The 23033-nt window shown below is 53.9% G+C and overlaps 4 protein-coding genes across 4 annotated transcripts in view; all 4 read left to right on the top strand.

Moving 5' to 3' along the window:
- Positions 1-2396, top strand: part of LPMP_202250 (hypothetical protein) — a gene marked incomplete at both ends in the record, with an annotated part of 13174 nt that extends 10778 nt beyond the window's left edge. Inside the window, one exon of the mRNA XM_010700124.1 lies at positions 1-2396. Within this exon, the coding sequence (XP_010698426.1) occupies positions 1-2396 (2396 nt within the window).
- Positions 2397-3819: 1423 nt separating this feature from the next.
- Positions 3820-11085, top strand: LPMP_202240 (hypothetical protein; the record flags this gene model as incomplete). The annotated part of the gene is made up of 1 exon (XM_010700123.1): positions 3820-11085. The coding sequence occupies one exon, from the start codon at positions 3820-3822 to the stop codon at positions 11083-11085; it is 7266 nt and encodes a 2421-aa protein (XP_010698425.1).
- Positions 11086-13961: 2876 nt separating this feature from the next.
- On the top strand, positions 13962-15317 carry LPMP_202230 (protein phosphatase 2C-like protein; the record flags this gene model as incomplete). Its single annotated transcript, XM_010700122.1, has 1 exon — positions 13962-15317. One exon carries the CDS (start codon positions 13962-13964, stop codon positions 15315-15317), a length of 1356 nt encoding a protein of 451 aa, XP_010698424.1.
- A 5071-nt stretch (positions 15318-20388) lies between these two features.
- Positions 20389-21579, top strand: LPMP_202220 (protein phosphatase 2C-like protein; the record flags this gene model as incomplete). Its single annotated transcript, XM_010700121.1, has 1 exon — positions 20389-21579. The coding sequence occupies one exon, from the start codon at positions 20389-20391 to the stop codon at positions 21577-21579; it is 1191 nt and encodes a 396-aa protein (XP_010698423.1).
- Positions 21580-23033: the final 1454 nt, after the last annotated feature.

The raw sequence follows: 23033 nt of genomic DNA, 5'->3' as shown, positions 1-23033 counted from the left end.
CTGTAACACTGGAGGAGTACCGCGACAGGGATGCGGCCGTGGGGCAGCTTGCTGCGGAGCTGGAGGAGCAGAGGGCCGAGGCGGAGAAGCTTGCTGCGGAGCTGGAGGAGCAGAGGGCCGAGGCGGAGAAGCTTGCTGCGGAGGTGGGGGAGCAGAGGGCTGAGGCGGGGAGGCTTGCTGCGGAGGTGGCGGCCTTCCGTGCGAAGCGCAACGCTGCGCTGGAGGCCCGCGACGCGGAGGGCACGCTGCCCGTGCTGGAGAAGGCTGTGCCCGCGGACGAGGCGGCTGCGCAGGCGCTGGACCCGCGGCAGGTCGCCGACGGGCCGCTGTACGCTGTGACGCTTGAAGAGCTTCATGTTGCTCGTGATGAAACTCATCGTATTCTTGATGCTGATGGGGAACTTAGGGGTATCCTTGCTGAGAAGGTTGCCGAGTGCAGAGGATTAATCGCTAAAATTGAGGATGTGGAAATGTGTCTCTGTGATGCGCGAAATGAGCAGTGTGGTATGCAAGCTAAAATGGATGAGTTGGAGCGATCATGTGCAGCTGCTTTGCGGGATCGAGATGAGGAGCGAAGGAAGGTGGCGACGGAGCTGAAGGCGTTACGTGAAATTAACGAACAGCTTGTAAGTGAAGCTCGGGCTTTTCGAAAGAAGCGTTTAAGTGCATTTGCTTGTCGTGAGGCTAATGGCTTTGCGTTATCGGAGAGGGTGGGTTCGAGTTTCGATAAGGAAGATGCAAACGTGCCCGTACCTTCTGTGATGATCGAACGAGAAGCGTTATTGTGTGTCAGAATGGAGGAGCTCAATGAGCAGCGCGACTTGAATACTCAGCTGCTGCGGGATATGAGTGCTTTGGGTGAACGTATTCGGGATGCCATGGACCCAGAGTCAATAGCCAATTCAGACAGCGATGCTGTGTTTTCTCATCTGGAGGCTCTCTTGAAGGCTCTGGAAGAGTCTCGTGCTGCTGAGCAGGCAGCGCGTGACCTCGCAGAGGAGCGAGAGGGCGAGTTGGCGCAGCTGCAGAAACTGTTTCAGAATGAGGAAGAACGCTTGAATAACGACCTTGGGGAGGCTCGTGAGGAGGTTGAGAGACTCCAAGGTGAACTGGATTTGCTTACGGATCAATTGGACGAGGCATGCAGGCTTTTTGGCGACGCGGATGCTGTAAATGCCGAAGGTGTTGCGAAGCTGGAAACCTTTTCTGAGGTTTTGGCGGCGGCACGCGGCGGAGAGAAAGACGCTATTGAGCAGCTTGAAATCAAGGAGAACGAGCTCGAGGATCTTCGCAGCGCGCTGAAGGATACGAGGTATCGTGAGGAGATGCTAGAAAACCTCGAGGATGAAGTAGCACAGCTGCAGAGGGAGAAGGAGATAACCGAGACGGAGCTGGGTGCGGTGCAGAAGGAAATGAGCGACCTACGACGCGATCTACGTGCCGCTGAGGATAGGGCTGCAGAGAAGTCAAGGGATACCGAGAGAATGACGTTAGACCTCGACGCCCTCAACAGTCGCATCCAAGACCTGCTTGAAGAGCTGGAGGAAAAGACAGATCAGTATAACCAAGTAATCAAGGATCTGGATGACTTTGCGAAGAATCAGAGCCGTGAGAACGAAAAGGAACTGCTTCAGCGTCTTTTGGCACGAGAGCAGGAGCTGTTTGAATTGCAGGAGGCACGCCGCGGCGAGAACGATGAGCATGAGAAACAAGTCGGTGTACTACAAGGTCAGATTAATCGCTTACGAGATCAGACGCACCAGGACAATGCGCTACATGATGGACTTCAGGACGAGCTGGCTCGTCTACACAAGTTGCTCGCTGATGCCGAAGCCGCACTACGGGACAAGGTTGCTGAGAACGAGGCCCTCAAAGACGGCATAGAGGGCATGATTGATGAGCACGAGGCGCAGATGCGCGAGATGGAGCAGGAGCTGGAGGGCAAGAGCAAAGAGGTTTCCGACGCATTGGAGAGGCTGGAGGAAATGTCAGCCATGGTTCAAGAGGCTCGTGAGAGCGAGGAGAGTGCGTTGCGGTTGCGCGCCGACTCTGACGCGGAGGTGTTCCGGCTTCAAAGGGAGCTCGACAAGATCAAGCAGCTGCAAAGCGTGATGACAGAGTCGAGTGACGACAGGGGCGGCCTCCTTGCTCAAATCATGGACAGTGAGGGTCAGCTGCGCGATGCAGAGACCGCCATCCGCAAGAAGAATGCTGAGCTGGAGGAGGCAGAGAAGGAGTGGAGAAAGAAACTAAACAGGTCAGAGAATCTTAATCATGATCTTCGACGACTGCTGAAACGGACCATGGCTGCGCTTTCTAAGTCTGCAGACACCATGGGTAACTCAGCAGGCGCGTTAGACGCCTTCCGCGATGAGCTGAAGCCCATGATGCAATAGCGTTCGAGCACCTGGCTTTTCGTGTACGAGCTGCGAGCAGGTGTGTGTGTATGGCAAGGCTATACTGTACAGGAGGCGTTAGCCAGCGGCAGAGAAAGGAGGCACTGCTGATTTCTTTGTCTTTTTCTGGATACTCGAGAAGAAAATTAGTCACCATAATGCTTGTCGAAAGATCCTCAGTCGAGCAGTCGCAAAGCAGCAGGAAGCACAAGAAATGTGCAGTAACGGCAAAACCGCAGGAATCCAGAAACGGTCGAGAACTGCGCTTCTTACGGAGGATGAATAGAGGAGCTCTTTCTTCCTCGTTGTGAATTTTACTTCATGAGTTTGACACCACCATCCCCTTCGTCCCCCGTAAGACTGACCAGGTCGAGGAGGGGGAGGAGTGAAGGCCACGCGTGGAAGTGGTCGAAAAGAGTCTACACGTGGGTGTGCCTTCTCCATGTCCTGCACTTTCGTGGCACTCGAGCGCCAGGATTAAAGCACGCGGGAACAGCATACGTTGCTGTGTTAGACGGCTACAAGGGTATCAGTGGGGAGGGGAGGGAGAGGGATGAGAGGTGGGGGGGGGGGGAAGAGTGCGGGAACGGTGACAGGGAAACATGAGGGAGTCTTCTCTGGCCCAACGAAGCGCGCCTATGTCTTTATCTGTCTTTCAGAGCACATGGTGACTCAGCGCTTCATCCGCGTTCAATTTCTTCCCCTTGTTGCTTTTCCTTGTTGCCTTGTGTCTGGGAACACATGGAGGTACCTCCACATCTGTATGCGTTTGCGTGTGGATTTATGTGTGCGCCTCTGCGCCACTTTAATTGGCACCTGCCCTGTGCTGGAAAGAACGGAAGAAACAAAAATAACTTCATTCGTCCCAACAACTGTCGATCCTGTAGTTTTGCGCAGTAGCTGTGTTGTAATGGCTGCTCACCCCATCTCTGCGACTCTCGCATGTCTCTTCGACTTTCCCAGTGCTTTTTCTTCGTATCAAGACCCTCTCGCCCCGCAGCTGCGTACCTCTTCCCCTCTTTATCGGGTGCCCTTTGTGTCTTTGACGTCTTCACTCTTCGCTCCCTCGGTCACTTACTCACTCTCTTCCTCCTATTTTGTCTTCTTTGGGGAGCTGCAGAGTGCAGCACTCCCTCAAGCACCTATATGTGTGGAGGTGTTTCCCCTTTTTTTTCGTTCCTGTGATCAGTGCCTGCCCCCTCTTGATCTCTTGCTCATCATCCATCACCACGCTACGCCTACCACAACTGAAGTCAGCCTGCGTGTAAAAAAGGGAGCCCCTCTCTTCGTTCCCATTTTCCCTTTCGTGTAGCGGCACCTGTGCTTGTTCTCCCCCTGGTCTGCTCTCTTTCCTATTTCAAATCCTGCAGCTGTCTCTCTGAATCAGTCAATCTATTATTTCTCTGCTTCGTCATTGGTAGCTATGGAGAAGGGTATTGAAGAGATACTGGACGCGTGTTCGCGTCTTCTGATGGAAATGAAAAGTGGTACGAGGGAGAGAGCAATGGTGTCTACGGTGAGCAAGGCGCTGAAGCGCCACGCACAGCAGACTTCTCAGCAGCAGCACCAGCTCTCGACACAGTCGACGCCGTCCAAGTCTGTGGGCGCGACCCTAGTAGTCCCCTCCACTTCCACTTCATCCCATAATGCGTCGGTGCCGCAGTTGTCTGCTGCAAATACGTCTCCCACAGGTGGTGAGCGGATGGCGGCTCCCGAGGTGGTTGGTGAGGCAAATACGGAGACCCCCGATGCAGCACCATCCGTTGCAGCGGTGACATCTACCCCTTCCAGCTCCCCGGTTTCTCTACCTGCATCCACCACCGCCTGCAGTCCGCTCCAGCAGTTCTTATGCAACGACGAGGAGCTCAGCAAACTGGCGTACGCCTGCCGTATGGCAATCGTTGGCGAAAATGGAGGCATTGCACGCAACTCGGTGCGAATACTGACGGCAGCGCTGGAGTTGGCGGCTGTCGTCCTGACAAGTGGAATTCTGCCGTCGGAGTTGGTGGCGCCAGCTCCCACGTTTACAGTACCGGTGTTGACCGCAAGCGGTACAAAGATGTTTTTTTCAAAGCTGCTGGGCGGAAAGAAGCGTACTTCGTCGCCAAGCGGCGCTGGCGCGCCGAACGCGGCATCTACCGACGGTATATCAACGCTTACCGACACTCTGGGGCCGAGTGAGAACATGCGTGACTACCTTGTAGACGCGGTCTTGGCGGCGGTGGATACGGTGCAGTCCAAGGAGTCGAGCGACCGACTGTACTTCGTGATGATTGTCGCGCTCAAGGCGGCCGCTGCACCTCGCCTCAGTCGAAAGGAGAGCACCGACACTCAGCCTTCTGCATTGCAGCCGCTACAGCTGTCCGTGCACGGCTGTCGCCTAGTAAGCGTGTTCCGCGTTCTACTTGGGGTCTGCTCCCGACCAGCAGGGGTGTCGCCCATTCTTATTGACGAGGCACAGAAGGCGCTGCACACGATAACGCGCGCCTTGTCCAATTATGTCGAGCAGGGAGTTGCTGACGGCAGCGACAGGGGCTGTGCGTGTGGCTGCTTGAAGGAACAAGCCACCCCATCGCACTCTGCGATGAACTCGTCAGCCGGCACACCGCTCATGCCTTTGCCGACTGCGGTGATCTTGACCTCGGCAGGCAAGTCTACGACTCCATCCTTCGACGACCCACTTCTACAGTGCACAGAGACTGATGATGGAGCACCACCGGAAAAGGCATGTGAAGCGGCGACACAAAAAACATCTTTAGCCACATCCTCCACTATCACTGCTGCTACGGAGCCACTTGTGGTTCCGTGTGTGTGTCGGAGAGCGGAAACGCCGACTGCTGCCACGCCGACGACGTCGTCACCGCCGCGACGACTCCGTGGGGTGATGGACATGCTTCTGCTGCTCGAGTTATGCGGTCACATCGTTCGCCTGACACCGCTCTCCGGAATTTCGTCTATATTGTCCGGCAGTGGCGGCGGACTCGAGGCGGGCGTTGTAGCGGCATCGGCGAGCGAGTATCGTCGGGACGCTCCGTCCAACGGCTCCGGCGGTGGCAGTGGCAGTGCAGCGCCACAGGCTCCGAGCAAAACCCCTGGCAACGCCACAGAAGAGGGTGCCTCAATTAAGGGCTATTCTGCGGCGTTGCTGAATGAGCACACGCTGGTGACGGCGCTGAGTTTTCTCTTGTACAGTATCGTGAACGGCGGTCCGCAGTTCCGCAAAAGTGCAGATATCGTGCAGCTGCTGCGCCAGGCTGTCGTGCCTGCCGCGATTCGAACGTCAATCTCGGCAGACCTTGACATATTTCGGCTTTCCATCAATGTGCTCTCAAGCTGCTGCCTGCGCTTTGGTCCTCAGATGGTGAGTGAGACGAGCACGGTGTTCCGTCACGTATACTTCCGTGTGCTAGACTCTTGTTTCACCTCCTTGGAGCACAAGCTACTCGTGCTGGAAGCCTTTGGGTCGTACATCGAGGAGCCACAGCTCCTACTCGGGCTCTTCCTGAACTACGACTGCAAAACACACTCGCAAAGCTTCTTTGAGATGATGATCCACTACCTCGGCGCGCTTGCCATGCCTCCGGCGCAGCAGGTGCGCAACACCAACCTCGTCTCTGAATTGAAGAGGGTTCTGACGGTGCGACTGGAGTACGACGTACCAGAGCCACTGCGCCGCAAGGCACTTGTGAGCTTGTTGCAGGTCTCCGACTCCAACATTCAGTGGATCGAGCGCTTTGAGTGTGATCAGGAGGAGGACGGTCACACCGGTACGCTCAGCAATAAGGGTGTGTCTTGGCACGGCTCGACGACAGATGCGGAACCCGACGTACTTGCCAGCACGTCGCCGCTCATGCGCAAGTTGAGCGAGGACGGACTGCGGTGCGTTAGGAACCAGGCCCAGCTGCCCTGCGTTGATATTATGGGCTTATCGATGAGTGGCGGTGGCGCCAACGGTGGCCTCACCGCGACCACGAACGTCGACGCCTTCTTGCATGCGCGACGGTACAGGGATGCTTTCAAGAAATTTCTCGAGATGTTCAATCAGAAGGCGGCCCCAGATGCGGCCATTGAGTACTTTGAAAACTCTGTGCTGATTCTCGAGTGCGCTGATGAGGCGGTTAGTGCATCGTCGGGGCCACCGGTGGCTGCAGGAAGGGAATTTCCGCTGGACAACAGAGCGGGGGTTGCCACTGTCTCAACCACAGCTACTGCTACTACCGACGAAAGCGCCTCAGGTAGGCTTTGCAATGCCAACACAGAGACACAATCCGGTGTCGATGCGGTGTTAGGAGGGGCGGAGCAGGTTTTAGGCGATGGCGACGTTGAAGCTGCCGCAGAGTCCCCCACCCCTGTGGCCAGGGCAGCGACGCCTACTGGAACCATTACGACTGACGTGGACGACGCTATGCTGCTCTCTGCTAGGCAGGTGGCAACATTTCTGCGAGGCAACGAGGACTACCTTGACAAGATGGTGCTGGGAGACTACTTTGCCAAGTGCTTTCGAAATCCGTTCTCTCGTGTCGTATTCGAGGAGTGGATTAGGCTACACGACTTTACCGGCAAGACGCTGGACGAGGCACTGCGTCTCTTCCTCGGCGGCTTCAAGCTTTTGGGCGAGGCACAGGTTGTGGACAAAACCATGGAGCTCTTCGCGGCGCAGTACTGCCACCAAAACCCCGGCATTTTCGCTTCTGCAGATACCGCCTTCATTTTATCCTTCTCCATCTGCATGCTTAACACTGACGCCCACAGCCCGCACATCAAGAACAAGATGACGAAGGAGGGCTTCCTGCAGAATAACAGAGGCATCGACGAGGGCAACGACATTGACCCGTCCATACTCGATGAAATCTATGACCGCATCAGCAGGGAAGAGATCGTGCTGCGGCCGTCGGCAAAGTGCTGCACTCAGCCGTCGGTGCACGCGTCAGCTGCAGCCGCGGCGGGCGGATGTGAAGGCAGACGTGGTAGCAAACTGACGACAAACCTACTGGACTCTATTCCCCTGCTGCGCCACCTCTCGCCGATCGCTGCCGCCATCACGGACAAGGTCTTGCTACCAATGGATGCCGCCGGCAACGCGCTGTTCAACTCAGCCCGGCGCAAGCGAGAGGATATGTACCAGCAGGAGTTACGGGCGACGTTGAAGGAGGTGATGGACGCACTACAAGAAGCCTCCACCCACGACGCGGCGCACCATGCCATGTTTGTGACGGCGACGAGCATCGAAAATGCCCTTCCGATGTGGGAGGTGTCGGTCGATGTGGTGTGTCACATTGTTGTGCTAGCACTACAGCAGCTGCTGGAGGACTCGGAGAAATACGTGCGACCGCAGGCCTTGTCGCCGCCGTCAGCTGGAAATGAGCGGGAGACAGGGGCGGAGTACGAGGCGGTGGCCGCATACATGGAGGATACACAGAGCACTGGCTATTTCAGCACTATCCTCCTCGGCTTGCACAATACTGTCCGCGTCTGCTGCGCGTTCGGCAACGTTTCCCACACAGAGAAGCTGCTGGAGCACATGTTCGAGCTGACGCGCCTGACCTCCGCCATTATCCTCACGGCAGCGCCTAGTTCACGCGTGAAAGTGAAGTCGACAATCCCTCTCACGCGCTTACAGGTGCTCTCCACATTTTTAAACCTGTTCGTGCAGTGTGGTTCTTCCTTCAACGCGCGTGGGTGGCAGATGGCGTATAAAGCGATGTCACTCGTGGATGCCTTGGCGAACGGCATCGAGGGCATGTGGCAGCGCCAGACGCGTCGACTGCTGGGCACGACCTCAGTGGCTAGAGAAACTGGCGTGGTGCTTTCAAAGCCACCAAATTCCGCGATAAAGCCTGCTGTGTCTTTGGCGTCCGCTGCGGTCGACACGGACAGCAATAACCCAAGCAGGAGCTCCCCTGTAGCGACCGCCTTGGAGCAGCGGCAGTACGTGGATCTCTGGTTTGGTGCGCTTGACGATGTACCTGCCAGCGTTGTCGACCGCAGCTCTTGCGAGAATCGAAAAGCTATACTTTTGGCGCTTCGCTCCGTTCCCACGTGCCACGTCGATCTGTGGCTTGATCGCCTCTTCGACGCTACGCAGTACCCACCGCGAGTGCAGCTGGAGATGACGAACGGTTTGGTGAAGGTATGCGAGATGGAACTACAGCATACTCGCACATTCTCGCTAACTAAGTTGTTCGACTTTGTCAGCATTTGCGCCTCTTTCTTGAGCCGGCTGCAGTGGCGCGATTTGTGGGCGCACGCAAGTGAGGTGTTTACGCTAGCAGGATGCCGCAGTAACAGCGATATTGCCCTGTCCTCCTTGGACGGTCTGCGGCTCGTCGCGCTGACTTTCCTCATGCGTGAGGAGCTACTCAACTACTCCTTCCAGAAGGAGGTCCTGAAGCCGTTTGAATCAATTCTCATGTCAAACCAAAACGTCGCCTGCCGGCAGAAGGTGATGATGATTCTCTCCGAGGTAATCGACTTCCGCGCCGAGCACTTGGCAAGCGGCTGGAACGTCGTCTTTTCGTGCCTCAGCCACGCCGCGGCCATTCCAGAGGTGGCGCCGTCCGCCTGGTCTATCTGCGAGGGCGTGATACTGCGGCACATTAGCTTTGTGAAGGACTGCTTTAGCGACTTGATCTTTTGCTTGACGACATTTGCCTGCTCCGGCGTGGAGGAGAGCATGCCACTGCGCGCCATTTCGTACCTTGTCGCATGTGGCCACTGGCTGCAATACGGGCTCGAGGCTCCGCCCCTAGAGGTACGAACGGCTGACGCCATCACGCGGTGGGCCACGCGCTTTCTCACCCCGGAACAGGAGCTGGCAGGGTTACACACGGTGAGCAAGCAGCTATCGCGGGTTACGCTCGCCGCGGAGCCCCTGACACAGGATTCACTCCTCCAGAAGCCCATTACTTTCACCAGCAAGACAAAGTACCACCTATGGATGTCGCTGTTCGAGGGAATGATGCCAATTGTCGTCGTGCACAGTTCCGTGCGAGTGCGAGCGCATGCATTGTCGTCCATCTGGACGCTGCTTGCGCAGTATGCTGGCCTGTTCGATGCGGAGGTGCTGAGCTCGCTGTTCAGTGGCATGGTGCGACCGATGCTGACGACGCTGCTGACGCACGTGCCTGGGGACATGGATGGAATGTCGACACCAATGTCTATCGGTACCAAGTATGACTGCTTTGACTATCGACTCCTCATTTACTTTGCGCTCAAGGGAATGCTGCTTGCATGCAAAGATCACGCTCAGTTGCTGGAGTTAGCGTGTAAGGTTCTCACTGAGCTTGTGGTATCGACCAAGATCACCTTGCGCATGCTCCGCAGCGGCTACGTGGACGAGGTACTGCGGGTGTTCTGCGACTTTGTCTGGGCTGCGCCGTCCTTGGCGACAATGGACGCATTGGACGGGCTGAGTAGCACCTCTGGCGCGTCGTCGTTCACGGATGCGGTGAACTATACAGAAAGGTTGTATCAGTGGATTCCGGCGGAGTCCCGGCACAGCAATCCGTTTGTCGTGAGCCTGGTGCGTGAGATTCAGCAGGTTGGCCTCGTCGATGTGATACACTTTGAGCGCACCGCTGACTGGGTGGAGCTGCATCAGACACCAGCGGCGTGCAACACCCCAGTGCACGTGTCTCTCTCCAGACTGTCTGCCACCTCGGTGCAGTCAGCGAGTGCGGCACTGCTGCAGATTCGCTCTACCATCTTTGACTGCCTCACGCAGGGTCTCCTGGGTAAACTTCAGGGTCTGCTCAGCGCATGCGAGGCGGACCACAACGTTTGCCTTGAAGTGTCGGGCGCTATGCGCCACGTGTTGCTTGGTGTGAGCTTCTATTTCCTCGTCACCCGCGATGCCCGCGCTGTGGGGTTTCTCAAGTCCGTCATGGCCACATCGCACGAACTCGCAGTGGTGAACTCGCACGGCGTTGCGTCTCATACGGAGTCAGCGGTGCTTGCAACTGCTGCTGGAGACGCCTCGGTAGGCGACGGCGCACCACAGAGCAGGTGCTCCTTCCCGGACATTGCCGCAATATCGCCGGCCTACATCACAACCTTTGCAAACCCAGTGCCGGAGATGCTGTTGCTGATTCCCTACGCATGTCTGTTGATCGAGTTCATTGCCGCGTTTGATCTTGGCGAGGCCGACATGAGCGTGGTGCGGAATGATTTGTGGGTTTACGTAGGTCGGTATTTGGATGAGCTGAAGCGAAGCCGGCTGACATGTATAGAGCTGCAGTCGGCGGCGCAAGCGGGCGTGCGGGCGGAGCTGGAGGTCACAGGAGCCACCACCACTCCTTCGACTCCTGCAAAGGAGGCAGTAAAAGAGTACAAGAGTTGCCATTTCTCCGACGTGTTCCGCTCCGCGCGTTACCCAATCGCTGCCCGCACCCACTACTTGACTGCCCAAAGTGACCCACCAATCCGCCAGCGCGTCTTCAGCGAATGGTGTTACCTTCTTCATATCTACGCTCTCAAATGCATCGCAATTCTTGGCGCCGGCTCTGTCTTGCTACAGACGTGTCCTACACGTGACTTGATCAATATCTTTCGAGTCATTCCCAGTGCATTGGAGGAGGCGGTAGGGAGTGTCTACTTCAACAGCTGCTGGGAGGAGATGAATTTGCACTGCAGCATGCCGCCTGAGTCGTGCGTGGAGTTGTGTGCACGGATTCTTGAGTCACGCATGTGATGCTTGTGTCACTGTGGGTGTCCTCCCTCTCTCTCCCATCTCTTACCAAAAGTGTCATGCCTTATTAAATGCGAACTGTCAGGCATGCGTCCTCTGTTTTTTTTTTCGCCTGCTATCGCTCCTTTGCCTTGTGTGACCTCTCTGAGCAGTGCATTTTCTCCCGACCCAGGTATACATTGCCAGACACACAGACAGGCTCCTGCGCACGCCTCTCTGCATTCTTTGTTGGTGACTCTCGTTTTTCTCTATGTATGTCACGTGAGTGTGCCTTCTGTGTTGACCTCTCTGTGCATCTCCTGGCGTCTCCGTGTTCGTGTGCGCTGGCTCAACGATAGGAACCCATATCCGATCTGCCAACGGACCTCTCTCTATATGTGCATGTGTGTCAGAACTGTGGTTTTGCTCGGGTTCCTGTCCTCGTCTACTCTTTCTCTCATCGACCTCCTTTGTCATTTTCTGCCCCCCCCCCCCTCTCCCTCTCCTTCCCACCACGCTGACATACTCACGTGGCTTCATTACTGTGGTGCAGGTTTGCGTCACTGTCTTGCGCGTGCGATGCCTTGTGCGTCACGTCTGTTTTCCTTACCCTTTCTTTCAGTGGTGACGTGCCAGGGTTTCTTTTCCGCAAGATGATCTAGTCGTGCGGTGGGAGGCCGAGTGAGTTGGGGGACCGAGTAGAGCTTGGATCGTGCCTCTCACTTGATGCTTGTGTCTACGTGTACGAGGCTATGTGCGTTGTGCAGTGCCTAACAAGTAAGGAAGAGATTATAGGCTGCTGGGTCCACACAGCACATCCACCTCTCCATAAGGGGGGGGCCTCTACACACTCACACTCCTCCCAAAAGTAAAAAAAAGCTCCAAGAAAAAACACGAAGCAGGAGGAAAAATGCATACCACCCAGGGTGTATCATAATACTACCGACGTTGCGGTGACTGTGCCTTCGAGTTACTTGTGTGTGCGGGTGTGTGCTGTCCTTCTCGTGATGAACACAAGTGAGGGAGAAAGAGAGCAGGGTGGGTACTTTAGTGGTGGAGCTCTGGTGGTGGCGGTGTGGCTCGACGAAAAAAAAACGATAGAGAAGCTGTAAGACTCCTTCCTCTTCTTCAGAGGCATGACTGGATTCATCATGTTCATCGCAGTGCGCAGTAAAAAGAGCGAGCTAAAAGCAACGTTCGTGTGTCCATCACCCCCCCTCCCTCTCCCTCTCCCTCTCCCTCCCTCAAGAACGAGGAAAGCACCTTTTGGGTTCTTGGGCTGTCCCTATGCAGGAGAGAGATTGTCATCTAAGGGTCTATGATCCACCACCTTCACCCTGTTCCTTCTCTCTCTCTCTCTCTTACATGTGTGTCACATTCTGCTCTTCTGCTTCTGCTCTCTCTCCCTCTCTCTCGCTCGCTCGCTTTTCTTGTCGATTGATGGCACCATGAAGATGTGTGTACACGTACGCACACTATTGTACGTTTTTATTGTATTTTCTTCTTGCCTTCTTCTTTTTATCTCCGAGATTCGCTATCATCGCCGCAGCGAGCGAGCGCGCGTGTGTGCCAGTGCATTCAGAGTGCCTATAGCCACCGCTGCAATTGTTCGCTGCTCTTTCTCTTCGTTCTTTTCCACACCGTGTCTATCGCCTCACACATACCAGTCCACAGTCGCTGTTAGGGCGGATTCTCACAACAGCGTGAGCGAGGAAAACGAGGTGTAGGTCAAGAAAAACGCAGGGATCTAGAGAGAAAAAAAGAGAGAGTGAGAAGATTTGAGGGTGCTTGGGGACATCGCACCCTTGTGTGCCGGCGCATACAACACGAAAAACGAAAGCAGACAGCGCGAACAAACTAGCGGAAGGGGTGCACTGCGCAACGCCGTCTCTTGGCAACTCATGTGCAGCATGCAAAAGCGAAAAACGGCACGCAGTTCTTCCTCCCTCTTCTTCTCCCCCTAGAAATCCCCTAGTCGGCGTCCACTTTGCAATTGATATCGTCACGAACTACGTGAGCAGCAAGAAGGTAAGCAGTGCCGGCAAGGGACAGCTACAACCGCAACGACGGCGTAATAACGCAAGACGACCAAAGCTGAGGCACGTCCCGCACATCTTTGCATCGTGCTGCCACAAAGACCGTTACATACACACACACACATACACACACACAACAACAACAAAAACGAGCAGCTCACACTACTCTGCTTTTCTTTTTCTCAGCCACCCTCTGTTTCTCTTTCTCGTGTTCCACTTTGTGGCTACCACTGACAGCACCGCATTCATTCTGTCACTCTGCCCTCTACCGCTTTTTCTCTGTGTCTCTCATTTCCCTATCGCTCACGCAACCAGCAGCTTCTCTACCTATCTACGTGGCTACCGCACACCGACACGCAGTGAAGGGTGTAGCACTGGAAAGTAGGTCTTGTGGATGTTATTGCCCGCGACCGTGTGTCTCCCCGACTTTTTTCTACCGCTTCACTCGCTTTCCTCTCCTCATCTTCGTTCTGTGTTAGGCATCGTTGTCCGTTCCTTTGGTTGCTGTCTGGTTGTGTTTTTTGCTAGTTCTTTTGTTTACTCTGTTTTCCCCTTTTCCTATTTGCTCTCCTCCTTCGCGTTCTACTCGAACACTCCCCCAAAACCAACCCACATACACACCGACACACACACACATATATACACCCACACTCCGTATTACACTTTTCTCTTCTCGTCTTTTCGCTGTGTGTGCGTGTGTGTGTCTCCGCTGGCGTCTTCCTAATTTCTTCTCCGCAGCGTTGTCTCCCTCTTTTTCTTCTTCGCTGGAACAGTTTTGCGTCTCTCTGCGCGACGTGCTTGCGCTTTCTAGAAGGCATTCTTTTTTAATATTTGCTCTCTGTCATACCGGCAACCTGCCAAAGCATGCCGGCAGAGAAGAAGAACGACGCGACAGCGACGCGGAAACCCGACTCGCCGCACTCCCCGAAGAGCCCAGCCTCCTCCAGCGCGACAACAGCCTTCGCCACGCCGAAGAAGAAGTCCATCATGCGACCAAAACAGAAACCGACGACAGTTCTCGTGAGCAAGAACAACTCTACGAATAGTAGTACATCCTTAGGCAAACACCAACATTTTCTTTCGCCATTACCAACGAGCTCGCCAACGAGGCCGCGCGACTCAGCAAAGGGTGGCCTGCTCCCGCGAGTGTCACCCTCTTCCACAGGGAGCGCTGATGCACCTACACCGAAGCCAGGCTGCGCCGGCGGTGACGGCAAGGACCATCAGGTTAACCATGTAGCCGTTCCGTTCAGCATGAGCGTAGAGCCGTCGTCGCGGCAGAACTCGGCGACGCTGAACCCCATTTGCCGTCACAACAGCATGCGAAAAACCGCTTTCGTTGTTGTGGACTACGGTGCAACCGCCGAGCAGGGCACCCGCAAGACAATGGAGGATCAGCACACAATGCTATTCGAGGGAATTCCGTTTTTCGGCGTCTACGACGGTCACGGCGGCACCCAATGTGCCGAGTACCTCCGCGACCAGCTGCACGGACTCATTCTCGGCCACCCGGAGGTGAAAACTAATCCTGAGAAGGCCATCATCGATGGCATTGTAGAGGCTGATCGCGCCTTTCTCGCACGCTCTGAGGCGGAGACGAACGAGTCTGGAAGCGTCTGCGCCGTTGCTTTGATTATAGATGACAAGCTTGTAGTAGGAAACGTGGGCGACGCGGAAGTTGTGCTGTCGCACAACGCAAAGCCTGTAGTTCTCACAGTGCGACACAGCATCTCCAGTAACCCGAGCGAGGAGGAGCGGATTCGATCTGTAGGAGGAAAAGTGTGCCACAATCGTGTCGGACACCCAAACTACAACCCTGCGGTGGTCAGCCTTGCCGTGACGCGCGCTATTGGAGACGCAGGCTTCAAGCTTCCTAAGTACACGGATGGCAAGCCCTCTGGCGTGATCGCTGTCCCAGAGACGTCGGTTACGCGACTGACAGATGATGATGAGTTCCTCGTGATTGGCTGCGACGGACTCTGGGATGTCATGACGTACGCGGAGGTGGTGGATTTTTGCTACCACCGATTTGAGGAAGGTGTACCGGCGCAGTGCATCGCCGAGGAGTTAGCTCAGGCGGCGCTCATGAAAGGGAGCACTGATAATGTTACCGCCATGTTGGTACACTTGACGCGCCGGGAAGGGCCTCTCAGCACACGCGAATTTGTACCAGAGGCGGCTGTGTCGACCTCAACGCGCAATCTCTCCGAGGAGCCGTAGTCGGGTCATGCGAACTACACACATCCATACACAAAGGCGTGTACGAGCGTGCGCGGCCACCTCGCTTTGCGCCTTCTTACAGTACTTCCTCTTCCCCTCTTCTTCACCCCCAAAGGAAGAAAAAGCAAACGAAACTAATAAATTCCCAATCGCATGTGAGGCCCACGGAAGAAAGACAGCCTCGAGGACGGAGAGTCTGTTTTGTCGTTCTCTATGTCTATGTTGAAGCCATTTAGTGGCAGACGCATGGTAGAGTATGCCTGTGGGGAGGGGCAGGCAGCGGGGAGAGGTACGAGAGGGGAAGACAGCGAAGATGAATACGGGCGAGAAGGTTCTGTGGTCGATTAGTGCGAGCTAGCCGACCGACATCACCTAAGCAAAAAAGGAAGAGAGACGAGAGGCGGCTACGGCCCCCCAATTCCATCTCTCCACTACCGAAGCCTTCTCCGGGCTCTACACTTTTCCGCCCTTTCCCTTTCCAAGCACCAACCTCTCTGTCAGACTACCCCCCGTGCCTTCTTTCTTCTTTCTTTTGATGACCCCCGTCAGCACGCCTCCTCGTCGCGGCTGTTTTTTGTCCACCTTTTCTGGTAGAGAAGAGGTTTTCCTTGCTTGTGTTTTTCTCCTGTTGATCAGGGGATCGAAAAAAAGCAAATAACAAAAGGGTGGTGAGGGAGGGCGATGGGTAGGGAGGACTGAAAGCAAATCCTGGTGTTGCGAGAGGGAGGGGGAAAGGCTTACAGGAGAGGTACAAAGATATAGAAAGTTATGGTAAGGAGTGCTTTTCTTTTACTTCCGTGGGGTAAACTCTGTGTTTCGATCTTTCTGTAATTCTCTGTGTGGTTGGATCTGCGCTATCTTTATCCTCTGCTCCACCTAGCGCGTTGCTTCTGTTTCCTTCTCCAGCGTATTTTTTCTCTCTTTCCCTGTTCCCTCTTTCTTCCCTTATTTGTCTTTCTGTCGCTTCTTGGCGTAAAAGGGGGGGCGACGGTAGCAAAAGAGACTATGTGCACGTGGCGATCTATGGCAGACATGGAAGGTGTACGTGTACACGTGTATATGTGAGCGTGTGTGAGCAGATGGTGGAACCGTTGAATCTGTGTACCTCTTTCATTTTTGTATTTTTTTGTTGCTTGTTTTCATTGTGGGTCCCCCTAGTCTCCCCTTTTCCGTGGTTCTCTTGTGCTTCCTGCCCCCCCCCATCTATCTTTAAGTGTGTGCGTGTGTTGTGTGTGCTTGTTATGGGATACTAGAAGCGGTTGTTTTACGAGCTCATCTGCGTTTTTTTTCTTTGTTGTTGTTGTTGTGTGTGGGCGCGCCTATGACGGCTGTGTCTCCTGTGCTCTTCCTGTTTCTGCTTTTGTTGGTGTTTTGGAAGGCACACAGTAGTGGGTGGCTGTGTGGGCTATGGTGGAACCCCTGAGGCTCTGTATGTACGTGTCTCCCTGCAGTAATGGGGACGCCGACTTCGATGACGATGAGAACGCAAGGCCGCCTTTATTGAAAAAAGGGGTGGGGGAATTACTCCACAGATCCCTAGTTCTCGCGCAAGTGGGACTGCTCGAGCAATGTGTGTGTCTACGTGATGAGGGCTCAGATGTACTATGGAGGGTTGATAACTCTTTCTCGAGGGAAGAGGGACACAGTCTTTGCTCTTGCTCTCTCACCTTCTCTGCTTGTTGATGAAGCGGGGGGAAAATGGGACGCGGCAGCGGAAGAGCATGTCGAACACACCCAAGCGGTAGCCGATACGTGCCACTTGAGTGTACAACGATACACTAGGCGTGTGTCCATGGTTCTCGGGTAGGTGGAAGAGGGAGTGGAGAATAGCGCAGAGGTGATTGTGTTTGTTGGTATGTTACGTGTGTGCGTGTGTGTCTGCATGCCGTAGGCGTATGGAGTGTGCGCATGTGTAGTCTTGCGCGCGTTGATGCTTGTTATGAATATCATGTCTGGCTCTTCTGTGTGTGTTTTTTTTTTTCCCTCTCCCTCTCTCTGTACGAACGAGATCCAACTTTTTTCCTCCTCTTTTTTTTTTCCTGCTTTCGCACGCTTTCTGCGCTTTGTGCCTGTCAGTCTGTGTTTCCCCTCTTCTGGTCGTTTTCTTACTTTGCTTTCCTTGCGCGCCTTTTTTTTTTGGTCGTCGTTTCTCTGATTTTCTCTTCATCATCTCAACAGCCCCGTAACGACGTTTGATCAACCATGTCAACTGGGCAAAGAGGGGAAGCAGCAAAGGAAAGGAAACGAAAAGAGCGGAAAACAAAAAAAAACAAAGAGCGTCATTCCGTCCGTTGTAGCTCTTTTTTTTTTCCTATATTTTACTGTCACTCTATCTTCCTCGTCTTTCCTTCTCTCTGCCTCGACGATGTGCCATTGCCGCCGCCCCCTATCTCCGCTAAGGCGCTTTCTTTTTTTTCTTATTACCCCCTCTTCTCGTTTGGTTGTTACTCATCTTCTTCCAATGGCCGAAAAGATGCATACGCACACATACAACCCCTCTCAAGCAAACAAAGAGCATTTTTTTTCTAAGGACCCTGCATAGTGCGCAAACATGCATGCGCGCTCTATCTCAGATGCTGGGGTGAGGCTGATCCCTAGAGGGAAAGAGACTGCATCGCTTGGCTCCTTTTCCTTAATCGAAAAGGTGTCGTGGTGCGAGCATCCTTGCTGCACGAAGATGGACTGCTCTTGTGCAAAGGGTGTCGGAGGGCAGCTGTCATTCATAGGGCTGTGTGCATGTGGTGGTGGTTACGTGGGGCAGCGGAATTACGAGAGTGAGTGATAGTTGTGTATGGAAGCGCTGTGTGTGTGAGAGATAGCGAGAGAGCTCGGCTGCCATTTTGGGAGTTCAAAGGGAACTCGAAAAATACAACCAGCAACCCATCATGCCTTCTTTTGTGCTCTCGCCCACTGCATTGACTCACAAATACTCCACCTCTTTGTACACAGTGGGTGAATCTCCATTGCACCGTGAATGACGGCTCTGGGGCCCTTTCTTTGCCTCGTGCTGCTCCTCCTCTTCCGCGCGACGGTCGCGCTTCGTCGACGAGTCTTATACCACTGTAACTCCACGTTCCTTTTCTCCCAAATCTCTTTGTGCTTTTACGTTCTTTCTCCTCCACTGGCGGCTCCATCTTGCCTCCTGCTCTGCTCTTCCGTCCCCCGTGACACGCAAGGGCAGTAAGCTGTTTTCACGCAGCTTTTCTTTCTCTGCCCTTTCCTGACACCGGCGTTCACTCCTTTGTTGTTTTTCTCTCACCGTTGTCTCCTTTTACTTTCGCCGTTCTCGTCGCGGAGCAAAGGGTCACTGCCTTTGCGTCGACATGTGTGTGTGTGCTTGGGTGTGCGTGAGTGTACCTCTCTCTTTCCGGCTTGTTTTCCAAAGCACCGTCGTGCGAGGTTAGAGCATAGCTAAAAAAAAATTGTAAATGAACTTCGAACGCGGATTCGACAGGGCAGAACACGCATAGTTACATTAATATGAGAGAGGACGGTGAGGCAGGGAGCAACAAGCTGAGACTGTATGCGGAGCTATGTGGGTACGACTGAATGGGACTGGAACTTTCTCCCTTTACTCTTTCCTTTACACCTTTGTGCAGGCAATTAAATGTCTGGTGAGGTGGTAACGGCCTGCCTTCTGCCAAAACACCACCGACTCCGAAAGAGCTTTAAAAAACCGCTTGCCCACCCGACCCTCATTTTCTTTTTTCCGTCTCTCTGCAGTGGGAGCCACTTCTCTTCCAATCTCCTTTTCATCTGCTATGCTCAAGAAGCCTCGACGGCACTTTCTATGCATCGAGTTACTCCCCTCTTTTCCAGCCGAGGGGGGAGGGGACCACAGATGAATATCTGAAAAGACCAAAAATAGTTTCTCGTTGCTCCCTTTCCACAGGGACCAAGCCACGCCTGGATTCAGACAGTAAACACAGTATACTCGTGACCCACGCACATGTGTTCACGATTTCTCCGTTCCTTGGTGCTTGAGTCTGTGCGGTATTTTCTCACTCTTGCAGCACAATTCCGCATAGTTTTTATTCGCAGTTGCAGTGCAGGTTTTTCCTTTTCCGCTGAATCGCGTTTCAGTCAACTTCTCGGCACGCAGCTTCCCAGTTCCCCTGTTTGTGGGACCCAAGCCTACCGACAAGTCGCTTTGCTCGATTACTTTGAGCAGGTGGCACTGTCTACACGGACTGCGCAGCAAGGAGCTCCTCACCACTACGTGTAGGCACACTCGCTGCTAAGCAAGAATGTGTGACATGGTTCGCCTTTCGAGCAGCATATTGCCCGCTTGTGTTCCCTTCCGAAAAAGAGATGTTGGAGTTTTGCTTGACCAACATCCCGGCGATGTTACTCGCGTCGCCCCTAGTGGGAGGGAGTCTGGTCCTAGCCTAAACGTTTGCTCAAAGGGTAAATGAGACTTGTGATCGTAGCGAAGACACCGCAGCATTTGCTCCCCAAGTATGGAGGAATGCTGAAGAAAGGCATGCGGCTAGCCGGAGTTGCCACCAATGTCCATCGCGTTCTTTTTATCTCCTCACCTTTCTCCCTCTCTACCCAGTCGCACGACAACATCTTTGCGTTTGCTGTTCTTCCTTTACTTTCTAAAATTACTCTTTTCCTTCGCTTACACCTACCTGCTCCACACATCTCTCCCTCTCTCTTTCCTCCTTTCCGTTATCACCTCGGTGACTCTTTCCTGTAGTTCGTGCTCACGTGTTCGTGTGCTTGTGTGCTTTGGCTGGTATACGGTTTCTCGGCTTTTCGCTCGACACTTCTCTTCTTTTTCTTTTTTTTTTTGCTTTTCTTCCTCCTACTCTTTCTGTGGGTTTGTGTCCTCAGCGTAGAGTGGGGGAGAGTAGTGTTTGTCATTATCACTTCTTGACCTTTTCTACGGATACCGCAAAGTCCCCTCCACCCAGCCACCCACCCAAAGGCCTCCATCTACTCTCTCTCTCTATTTAGCAGCAAACACGCGCTTACGTCGAAGTCCCTCCGCCCCCCCCTCCCTCGGCGTTTTTCTTTATCCTTTTCCCTTTACCCCAGGTGCACCTGCTGCCTACTTTTCGTGGTGATGAGTCTCCGACCCGTCCATCAAGCTGTTTCCATTGAACTGGCAATCGACATGATTCATGACAGTCGATCACCGCACCACAAGTCGCGCTTATCGGACAGCTCAAGCTGCTTTCCGCCCGGTTATCTTAACCGTGATAGCTTTGACCTGAACTCTCTGACGGATCACAGGCTCACCGACTACTCTATATGTGGTCCGGTGGAGTCCTATCCCCACTACCTCCTTCCCCGAGAGCTGCGAACTCCGGCACAGCATTTCACGCAGGAGATTCCGCACAATTCCTCCCATTCATCACTCTGCAGTGCCTTCTTTTCTTCCGTGAGTGATATGCAGCATCAATCGGTGAGGGAGGTCGGCGTGGCAAGCGATCAAGGGATCCGTTCGAGCATGGAGGACGAGCACGTGGCTGTGGTGGAGCCGGAAGTTTGTTTCTTTGGCATCTATGACGGGCACGGGGGTCGCCAGTGCGCTGAGTACGTCCGCTCCCGGCTGCATGAAATCACACTGACCCACGAGAGCCTTAAGACAGCTCCACAAAAGGCGATCAGCGACGCGTTTGCACAGGTGGAGCGCGAGTTTTTGGAGCAGAATACGAGCAACATAAGCTCTGCTGGATGTGTGTGCGCTGCTGCTGTCGTCCAGGGCTCGGTGCTAACGGTTGGTAACGTTGGCGACTGTGAAGTGGTCCTCGCGCGCGGGGGAAAACCAGTACTGTTGACAGTGAAGCACAACCCCAGCTGCAACGATGCTGAGGCAACGCGGGTCAAGAATGCTGGCGGGTGCATTTTCAACTGCAGGGTGGGCCATCCACGTCTCAACCCGCGCATGTGCAGCCTTGCCGTCTCGCGAGCAGTGGGAGATGCTGGGTTCAAGCTTGAGGAATACACGAACGGCAAGCCATCAGGTATCATCGCTGTCGCCGACACTTCTGAAGTGCTGTTGGCAAAGGAGGATGCGTTTTTGATTCTGGCGTGTGACGGCTTGTGGGACACGATGTCTTACGCCGAGGCGGTCGATCTGGCCACCGCGTACGCGGCGAGTGGTGCCGACGCCAACGGCGTCGCCGACCAACTTGTAAGAGAGGCGCTGCGGCGGGGCACGCGCGATAATGTCACAGCCATTTTTGTGCGGTTAGGCTGGTCAGCGCATGCTGGACTTGATGAGGACGAAAAAGAAGTCCAGCATAGCTGAGAGTGTCCTTGTGTTTCTCTTCGTCTTTTCCTCTTCACGTATAGGTGCGTGCCTACGGTGCGACGTGCGAGGGGGAAGGGTACATGGACGCATTGGCTCGACCTTGCATGGCAAAAGGAGGGCAAGCACAACAGAACCTGCCTATACCCAGGAGCTCACAACTATGCTCCCTGGATAAACCCTTCACTTCTCTTTTCTACTCGCTCTTGCTTTACCTTGTACGACACAGGTGGCCACTCCCTATTTTGACTCTATGTGGTCGCTGTTCATTGCTTTCTGCTTTCGCATCGCTTAAGCTCGTTTTCGGAAATACAGGAAACGGGAGAGTTTCCTCGTCCTCCTCCGATTGTCGTCGGCGGGAGGGGAAGGGGTACCTCATACGGCAAAATAGGAGGCTCTCGTGGGTTCTTTTCCTTTGGTATACGAGATGTGTTAATATGTATGTACGTATATGTATGTATGCCTACGTCGGTGCAGCGCTGTCAGCATCCTCTTTTCGTTTGTGTGGGAGCTTATTCTTCCGTGTCAATGTGGCCACACCTTCTTTGTCTCTTTGAGGTGTTTTTTATCTTCACCCCTCACATCTCCTTCGTATTCCCCCCTTTTCAGCCTCATCACCTTCTCTTTGCTGGGGCTTCTCTTCTCCCGCCCCGCCTGTCTCTCTCTCTCTCTCTCTGTGTATGCTCTCTCTTTGTTTCTCCTTTGTCCTACAGCCACTCACCTTTTTCACTGAGGCCGTTTCCTTTTCCCCTTCCCCTCAACTACTTTCTCTTCACTCCCACCACTCGCTCGTGTTGATATTGTGTTTCCTCTATGTGCCTGCCCGCGCGAGTGTGTGTGTGTGTGTGTGCCTTTCTTTTCCCTTTTTTCTTTCCTTTTGGAACACTTCAATTGTGCTTCGAATTCCCTTTCAGCTTCTCTGTCGTTCTCCTTCCCTCTTTTCGTTTGACGTGTGACGTTAAATCGTATGTTTGTGTGCGTGTTGCATTTCTTTTGTTGTGCTACAAAAAAATTCCGCTTTCGCATGTAAACTGCTTCGAATTCTGACCCCTCTCTACTCCATCCTCCTCTTCGACTTACCTTTCGTTGAGCACCTACTTCCCCCGAAAGTACTCGACTGCTTATTTTCTCGGGGCTATAGTCGTTCTTACGTGGTTGTTTCTACCAAACTCTTTTCCTTGACATGTTTGTCGTGGTTTCCTTCAGCGTGTCTTTTGCATGTATGTGCACGCGCGCGTGTGTGTGATTCTTAAAAACATTTCTGTTTTCCTCTTGTGTGTAAGCGTCTTCTTTGCTCTCTCTGCCCTCCGTTTCACTTCTCTTGCTCTCCTCATCCTTGGAACTCCAGAACTTGTTTCTTGCGCCCCCCTTTTCTCGCACAATTATGTATCAATCTTTATCTCAGTCGCCTGCCTTTTGATTACTCTTCTCTAACCACTTCTCTATGTATTTAT

The sequence above is a fragment of the Leishmania panamensis genome, assembly GCF_000755165.1.
Source record: "Leishmania panamensis strain MHOM/PA/94/PSC-1 chromosome 20 sequence".
NCBI classification, from domain to species: domain Eukaryota; phylum Euglenozoa; class Kinetoplastea; order Trypanosomatida; family Trypanosomatidae; genus Leishmania; species Leishmania panamensis.
This window is presented reverse-complemented; position numbering and strand designations above follow the sequence as displayed.